The 9,206-nt window shown below is 32.0% G+C and overlaps 1 protein-coding gene across 2 annotated transcripts; it reads left to right on the top strand.

Moving 5' to 3' along the window:
- The first annotated feature begins 978 nt into the window (after window positions 1-978).
- On the top strand, window positions 979-4,221 carry LOC18095161 (senescence-associated carboxylesterase 101). Of its 2 annotated transcripts, none has more exons than XM_052449970.1 (4): window positions 979-1,140; window positions 1,254-1,611; window positions 2,436-3,002; window positions 3,241-4,221. In XM_052449970.1, the coding sequence occupies exons 1-4, from the start codon at window positions 1,124-1,126 to the stop codon at window positions 4,054-4,056; spliced, it is 1,758 nt and encodes a 585-aa protein (XP_052305930.1). In that variant the 5' UTR covers window positions 979-1,123; the 3' UTR covers window positions 4,057-4,221. The 2 variants fall into 2 exon arrangements, with proteins under 2 accessions (XP_052305930.1, XP_052305931.1); XM_052449971.1 differs by having other exon boundaries at window positions 3,244-4,221.
- Window positions 4,222-9,206: the final 4,985 nt, after the last annotated feature.

Below are 9,206 nucleotides of genomic sequence, written 5' to 3' on the forward strand. Positions count from 1 at the left end.
ATTTATTTGCATTCGTCTCATGAAAATATTCTCATATAGAACTACAGTTCATAAATTTAGTAAGTGAGAATAATTAAGATTTGTGTTTCGAGAGGTAAGTCTGAGGCTGCTTGTGATTATTAAATGTGAAAATTTATTTTGTTTGGTTATTGTGGTTATTTGAAGGTATTTTTAAGCCGGATAAAATTTGGATATAGTTCTAAATAGAGGAAATCTTGTTGAAATTTTGTTAAAATTAAAAAATTCTTTACTCTCTAAAATCATTAACTAAATTAAATATAAGATTAACATATTAAATAATCATTAAAATTATAGTTGTTATACAATTTAATGATAAATCTCGTAAGAACCTTTTTATGTACAGGAATTTTGCTGCTGATTTTTTAAGGAATAGTGAGGGACGGCTAGTGTAATTCAATGGATGTCACGTTCTGTAACGTGACATTCTCAACTATGTTATTTTACCATTTTTTTTATATCGTGTTAATTAGCTAAATCTTTTTACTTTCTATGCTAATTTCGCAATATATCCTGAATTTAGCAGCATCATTTTGTACACATTTTGCAAGCGAGGAATTCCAGGGACAGGGACAGAGTACGGTAAAAGAGTCACTCTCGAGAGAGTCTTGACACTCAGCTATATTTAATTGTCACGTCTAGCTGAGAAGCTGCCTCTTGCAGGTTTTAAAATATCAATATCTTATCCAGTTTAATTAGTACTAAGCTTCAAATTTCGGATTTTCCAGGACTAACTTATTGCGCTGAGCTTAGTTTAACAACTACAGTTCAATTAGAAACACAACCCTGTAAGATTTCGATTCCCAAGTTTTTCACAGATAAACTAAGTTTAACACAATATATCAATTAACTGATTTCGAAGGAGATTTAATTGGTAATAAGTAAAAAGAAAGATATTTTTAATCAAATCAACTAATTAGGTACAGGATGACTTGAATAATTAGATCGAAAAGTTGAAAATAAAACCGAATAAATTAGTCAGCATCAAAAGAGTTTTCTTTATCCACTATTATAAATTCCCCACTTTCCAATGAATGAAGTTCCATCTCTTTGTTTGTGAAAAGAAAGTGATATTCCTCCAGCTGCGTTTCTTTCAACACCAAGAATGAGCCAATTTCCCCAGTAAGCACAAGAATTCTTCTAGCCCATTGACGTTCAGTTCTGGAAATGATTACATCCTAATTTCTAACAGCTTATGCTATCTTATGCCTGCGTGGTTTCGTTCTTGTTTGCAGATTTATCAGTGGACTAGATTTGGCAAACTTAGTGGTCAGCGCAGATTTGCTTCAGCTTTCATGCGGTGCCATAAAGGACCTACACGCAGAAACCAATCCAAATCAACAGTTGTCTGTAAGACACAAACTTGTCAGCCAATCGAATTGTACCACCATAGCTTTTGCCACTTCACCCCTCTGCACAAAAGACCATATTTTACAAGGAGGAGATTTGGTTTCGTCATCAGCTCTCAAGGAGCAGGGGTTTCCTCTCTTTGAATCCTTGTGCTCCAAAGGCAATCCTTCCTTCTCCATTCATAGAGCTGCAATAACCCTTTTTAAGGCCTGTTTTCGGGAGCTCTCTCTACTCAGAACTCAGGTACTCTTCTTCCCTACAATCTCTTGAATCCTTTTCCATATGCCTTTACCTGGGTCTTTTTTATCCTTAGTGTAGAATCATAGCCATTAGATCTGGTGAACTGGTTCACTTTCATTCTCTGTTAATTGTTTCTACCTGTCTCCGGTCCTCCATAGTAGAAAACAGCAAACTATTATTTAGTCCCTGTATTTTTAATAAAATAATTAATCAATCCCTCTGGGTTTAAAAGCCCTATATATATTGAGTGTCTATATTTTGTATCTTCTTATAACTTAGTCCCTCCCATGTTTGATCGTTACCATTTTCTTTCTCCTAGACTGCCCTTCTTTACTAGTCAATTTTTATAATCTCACCAGCTACAAACTAAACCAAAATTCGATTTAAAAGGGCAGTTCGGATATTCTAGAAAAAAATCACAATCAATTTTGGTGAAAGATGTCAAAGAAGTATGATTTCCAAGACTAAAAGGAATAATTTATAAAATCATAGAAAACACAGGAGCTAAATTGTATAATAATCTTAGTCAATTTTAACTTACAACTTTCACATGAGTGTGTTTTCACATACGTGGTAATTTCAGGTTTTTTTGTTTGTCAACTTAATCATTAATCTGAAAAAATGCTCGATTTGGTTTAGGAGTTAATTTTTTTTTAAAAATTTACTCGAAAATATATTAAATTAAATAATATTTTTATTAATTTTTAAAATTATTTTTAATATTAGTATATTAAAATGATATAAAAATATTAATTTGAATTAAAAATAATTTTAAAATAAAAAATAAAACAGTCCTTTAGCTTATATAATGTACTGTATCATGTCAGATCCATGATTCGAAGACTGGTGAATTACTATTGAACTCTCAGTTGATTGTTACCGGACACTCTCTAGGAGGATCAATCGCTTCTCTCTTCACCTTATGGCTGTTAGACAACATCAAACGAACATCCAACAGAAATAAACTCCCCCTCTGCATCACTTTTGGTTCACCCCTTTTAGGGGACCAAGGCCTCCAACGAGCCATCTCAGAGCATTCAAAATGGAATTCTTGCTTTTTACACGTTGCTGCAAACAAGGACCTATTCCCAAGAATTTTCACTACTTCACAACCTAGTCCTCGGTGCAAGCCTTTTGGTACATTTTTCTTCTGTTCTGAGCTAGGATGCAACTGTGTTGATGATCCTGAAGTGGTTTCAATGTTATTGAGAAGCACAATAAATCAAGTTTCCGCCGAAGAAATGGGGATTGATGATTATAGTGGAATTGTGAAGCGTCTGAAGTCCAGACTTATCTTGAGAGAAGATTCACAGCTTGGCCAACCGGTTTTACCTTCACTTCGGCTAGGGATAATCTTACAGCTGAAAGCCATTGGAGTAGAAATAACTGCCGAGGTAACGAGTACTATTTTTTTTTCTTCACAACATTGATTGATGACTTTCACAAACAACCTGTCTTAATATTTTGATGATGCTAAAATCCTTCGAAACTTCAGACCAAGGCTTAACTAGAGTGTTCATAAGATCAACTGGCAACTATTCTTTCCCTTTAATAACTCAAGTTCACTGTGTCTTTTGCTACTTTCTTTTAGTTTTTCGAATAGCTAATGGAAAATCCATTTAAACTCAACAGCAGCAGCAGCAGAACAACAGCATCAATGATCTAATATCAGAATTGGAAAGCCACGAAAATCGAATGGCACAACAAATGAAGGGTATTGACGGGATAGAAAAACTAAACAGAGTAAAGATAAAAATGGCATGCCTAGAATGGTACAAGAAAGACTGCAAGGCTAAGGGGATAGGTTACTACGACAGTTACAAGAACCTGTACTTTTGTAGCGACAATGACGTTACCAAGCACAAGAAAGTCCTCACCAATTACTGGAGAAATTTGGTGGAGGATGCTGAGCGAAAACCCCAGAAAGAAGGAGCATATATGCGGGAGACATGGCTTTATGCTGGGACAAATTATAGAAGAATGGTTGAACCACTTGACATTGCCGAATACTATAGACAGGAAGGGAAACGAGACTACCAAACTAATGGAAGATCTAAACATTATATTCTGCTGGAGCAATGGCAAAAGGAGCATACAGAAAAACTTGCAGGCGCACCAAACGATAAGAAGAAACAAAATGTGGCTGGTAGTCTTACTGAGGATTCTTGCTTTTGGATGAATGTGGAGGAGGCTCTCATTTCTTGCAAACAGTTGAAGGATGGAAGTAATGTAGAGAAACAATCAGCGAGAGAGCGTCTGAATATGTTTGAGCAGTATGTGATGGACCAAATCAATAACTATGCAGTATCTCCTGACATTTTCTTGGAAAAAAGCAGTTTTATGAATTGGTGGAAAGATTTTCAGGAAATCATAGAAACATCCCATGATTCTCCTCTCAGAGGCTTCATGAAGAATTGCAGACGCCAATATGAAAAGGGGCAGTTTTAGACGTTTAGCACTCAAGATATAATCAATTGTTTTACTTTCTTATGAACTATATTGCACCAAAATAATGTGTAATTGCTATCAGACCAAATAACTAAGGAAAGGATTATTGAGTTGCTGCAGAACTCAAACAGCAAACACAAGGATGAGTTTTTTCTTTTTGCAAAAGTTTTCTTCTTGTCCTCGTTCTCAATTAACTAAACATTATTATTTTATTAAGTAAAACTAAAACGCTGAAGAAAAAACAATGCGGTAGGTACACTGTTTTTTCTTTTTTGCCCCTTTCAAAACCAGTCAAGTACCTAGCTATTGGGGTATTTTTGTTATTTTATAGGATCATTTGTCGGAGGTATAATTGTGTTTTTATATTTATTGTGTACAACAAAATGGTTTTATTACTATTGTAATCATAATTTTTAAAGTTGGAGTAAATGAGGCTTTTTATTTTTATTTTTCATGCATAATAAAATGATTAAATTATCTCTAAAAAGACTAAGTTTTATTCACTAATGGTCAGGTATGTTTTGATGATGATTTGATATTTTTATAATGGTTTTTTTTTTATAATAATTAGTTGGTGGAGGGGCTTTATTTAAATCTGGAATTTTAATATATAGTAAAACAAGATGACATCCCGCGCACTGCCGCGGGCTTATAAAACAAATATACTTGATAGTGTTATAATTGTGAACCAGCACTAGATAAGTAATAGAAATTAAAGGTATGATGGAGTAAATATTTCATGACGGAAAAAAAAGTTGTGTTGGTGATCAAAAACTTAGAGACTGAACAAAATGATTTGTAGCAATTTACAGTGTTTTGTGAGGAAAGATACAGTGCTTTCGCCACATGATTTAGCTTTTCAGTTAATAAAAAGCAAAAAAAATTACAAAGCTAAATTCTCTACCAACTTAATATTAAAAAAAAAACCAACAAAGATAATTTTGGAAGGAAAAAAACCAATGAGAAAAAATGTTGCAGCAATTGACAATGTTTTGTGAGGAAAACTATAGAGCTTTTCCCAATAAAATAAACTAAAAAACCATTTAGAAAAATATTGTAGCAATCCACAGTGTTTTGTGAGAAAAACTACAATGCTTTCCTCATATGATTTAACTTTATTGTAATTATAATTTTTAACCAACTCAATATTCAAAAAACAATCGACAAAGATAATTTTGAAAAAAAACATAAAAAAATCACATGGAAAAACATTGCAACAATTCACAGTGTTTTAAAGAAAAAAAATAACAAAGCTAAATTCTTAATCAGCTCAATATTAAAAAAAAAATCGACAGAGACAATTTTAGAAAAAAAATAACAAAACAAACACCAAAAAAAAGAAAAAAAATCATTTTGGAAACACTGTAGCAATTCACAGTGTTTTTTGATGAAAGCTACAGTGTTTCCCCACATGATTTAGCCTTATTTGTAATGACTTGTAATTGTAATTCACAAATAACTCAATATTAAAAAAATAAAATTGAAAAAGATAATTTGAAAAAAATTATAACAAAAAAAAACCATGCGGAGAGACACTGCAGCAATCCACAATGTTTTATGAGCAAAACTACAATGCTTTCCCCACATGATTAAGCTTTATTACAAAGTTAAATTTTAACCAACTCAATATTAAAAAAAATAAAATCGACGAAGATAATTTTGGAAAAAAATATTACAAAAAAAAAACAAAAGAAACTGGAAAAAAACCATGTGAGGAAAAACTGTATCAATCCATAGTGTTTTGTGAGGAAAAACTTGCATTTACTTGTAATTGCAATTCTTAACCAGCTTAATATTTAAAAAATAAAATTGACAAAGATAATTTTAGGGAAAAACATAACAAAAACAGAAAAAAAACTATGTGGGAAAAAACACTGTAGCAATCAACAATAATTTTCGAGGAAAGTTACAGTGTTTTTCTCACATATTGTAACTGTAATTTTTAACCAGCTCAATATTAAAAAATAAAATAGAAAAAGATAATTTCGGAGAAAATAAAGAAAAAAACCACGCGGATAAACACTGTAGCAATCAACAATGTTTTAAAGAAAAAAAAATTACAAAAAAAATTCTCAATCAGTTAAAAAAAATCGACAAATATAATTTTGAAAAATAAAGAAATAAAATAGAAAAACTATGTGGAAAAACATCGCAGCAATCCACAGTATTTTAAAGAAAAAAATTACAAAGAAAAAATTTTAACCAGGTCAATATTTAAAAAGTAAAATCAACAAAAAAAAATTTGAAAAAAAAATAAATGAAAAAAAAAGAAAAAAAAAGAAAAAAAAAGAAAGGGAAAGTTAGCAAAAAAAAGAAAAAGGAAAAACACTGTGGATTACTGTTGTAATCCACAATGAATTGTGTGTGGGGGATTAGTGATTCCCCCTCACGATTTAGATATTGTTGTAATTATTTGGATACTGTCAGGATCAAGAAATTTAAAGCTTTAATTTAGAGTTTTTTTCATCATTTAATCTTACCTTTTTTTTTTATTCTCACGAGGGATAAGGATCATTTTGAACTTTTAGTAAATATAAAATATTAATAAAAAAACAATTGTGGTATATGTCTGGCACATGCCATCAAGTGGATGTCACCCACACTCATCATGTGATGACATTTGACGGTAAAACACAGCCTTTAAATGTAATGTTGGAAGCGCACCAACATCCTTTATATTGTCATGTTGTGTATAGGCTCGTTTGGGAACGCGGCTGCGGCTGCGTTCCCAAAAAAATTGATTTTTTTTTTGCTAAAATTTAATATGGTTTGTATGTTTTGGATCGTTTTGATGTGCTGATGTCAAAAATGATTTTTTAAAAAAATGAAAAAACATCATTGACATGTATTTTGGCATGAAAAGTTATTTGAAAAGCACCCGCAACCACACTGCCAAACATGCTCTATGTGTGTAGCAAAACTTCGGTTGAGGTTCAATAGCCTATTCTCTTTTCCTTTTTTTTTTCTCTCTTTTCTCCTTGCCAAAATATGGAAGTATTCTATCATTTATTTTGTATATTCAATTTAGTTTTGATGTTTGATCACTACATGCTTTGTTTTTTTTTTTTTTTTAATTTTATTTTGATTGAATTTTTCTTCTTCAATTTCATTTTGTCATTCAGTTTAATTTGATTTTTATGTCAAACTTGATACTCATTCTTTTGATTTTTATGCGCTTTTACTAATTAAATTTTATTTTCAATTTCAACCATATGCATTTGATTTTAATTTATTTTTATGTTAAATTTGATTCTCATTCTTTGTTTCTATTTATTTTTTTGTTTTGAATGTTTTTTTATTGCATTTTCTTCCTAATTTAATCCCTTGGTATTTGTTTAGTTAAGAATTCTTCTTTGTTTTCCCTTCTAAAGGGTTAGTCTTGTCCTCATGGCTAGGATAACGAGTTTCGAAGTTTGACACGGGTTGACTTTGGTGTTTTTAGATCTTTTTATAGAATTGATTTATTTTAAATTTTATCCTTCAAAATTTGATTTTTTAATTGATTTCCATGCTTTTTTCACTTGTTTTTATGGCGGGTTAGCCCGATCGTGGGTTGACTTGGATCCTTTTTCATTATTTTTTTTAAATTATTACTTCTTGGTTTCATCGTTAAGCTTTTTTTATTGAGAATTTTACTTCGTTGTTTTTTTGTGTTTGCCTTCTTTGTTATGTAGTTAGTTCCGATCTTATGACCACGATATGTGTTTTGATGGTTAGCATGAGTTGACTTTGATTTTTTTCTGTTTTTTTTTAAATTATTTTTTTTTATTTCATTCTTCAACATATATTTTTTTGGGCATTGATCTTTGTGCTTTTTTTTTCTTCACTTTCCTCTCTATGGATCTATCCTAATCCTATGTCCATGGTTGCAGAGATAACCAGTTAACCCAGGTCGACCCCTATCTTTTTTTTCATTGTTTTTATTTTATTTTATTTTTCTGGTTTTGTCCTTTTTTATAAGTTTGATAATTAAGCTTTCATAATTTTATTTAATTTTTTTTTATTGACAACTTTTTTTTTTACCTTTATTAGCACAAATACTCATTTGATTAGATAAAATATTTATTTTAAGAAACAAATTTACTAGACACAACTGAGTGAAAGACTTGTATTGCAAGCTCAAGTATGTTAATCTTAATTATTTCTTGATCAAATATAAATTTATTTAATATATATATATATATATAATTTCAATTTGAAAAACACGTGGGAGGGTTCTAGAAAAGCAAGGATTTGATTTCTAGAGAAACTAAAAATGATCAGTTCTATTACGCATAGTTTTGAAACCCGGACCGGCCCGGCGGGTCGACCCGGGCCTGGAACCGGTCCGGGTGGAGGTAAAAACCTTCTTGGGAGCTGACTCGGTGAAACCCGATCGACCTGGCGGGTCGACCCGGAACCCGGTCGACCCGGGTAAACCCGGATGAGACCCGACCTTATTTTCTTTGGCAACTGTCTTGCTCTTCGTCTCTCCTTCCATGGCAATTGTCTTGCCCAAGGTTTCTCTATACATTGTCTATCATTTTATTTCTGTACACAATAAAAGAAAAAAAATGGAAGAAACAAGTGAAATTGGAGGGCTAATATCAGCAATAGCAGCCTCCTTTTCCTTTTCTCAATCAAATTTTGTTTTTTTTGCTGATGGCCCTTTTAGTTTCTCTCCTTTCTCTTCTTCAAACCCTTCTCCTTCCCCTCAATCTTCTTCGTCTTCTTCTTCTGTACAATCTCAGCAATCCACTTTGCCTCAATCAACGGCGGGGGGTAATTTAGAGCTCCTAGGAATGGTCACCCACGAACAACACTGCTGGGTTTGATCATGAAGCTTTAGAGAGAGGTGCTAAGGTTTTGAGAGAGTAATCCTCTTTCTCTCACGCTAAAAAGGTTGAAACTTTTCAAGGTGTCCACAAATACAATCTGTAAGGGTGCTTTTACTTTTTTGTGTTTTTGGTGGTGGGATTCATGGAAAATTTATGGAAATGGGTTTTCGGGTTTGCTTGTTTACAAATATAGTCTGTAAGGGTGCCAGCAAAAAAAATTCATGAAACCCAATAAACTTTTCGTTGGTTTTGCTGGGTTTTTGAATTGGAATTGGATTTTCTTTATTGAGTTTTTTTATTGGGTTTTTAATTGGAGGTATTTTTGTAAAATTT

This window comes from Populus trichocarpa, chromosome 1, assembly GCF_000002775.5.
Source record: "Populus trichocarpa isolate Nisqually-1 chromosome 1, P.trichocarpa_v4.1, whole genome shotgun sequence".
NCBI classification, from domain to species: Eukaryota; Viridiplantae; Streptophyta; class Magnoliopsida; order Malpighiales; family Salicaceae; genus Populus; species Populus trichocarpa.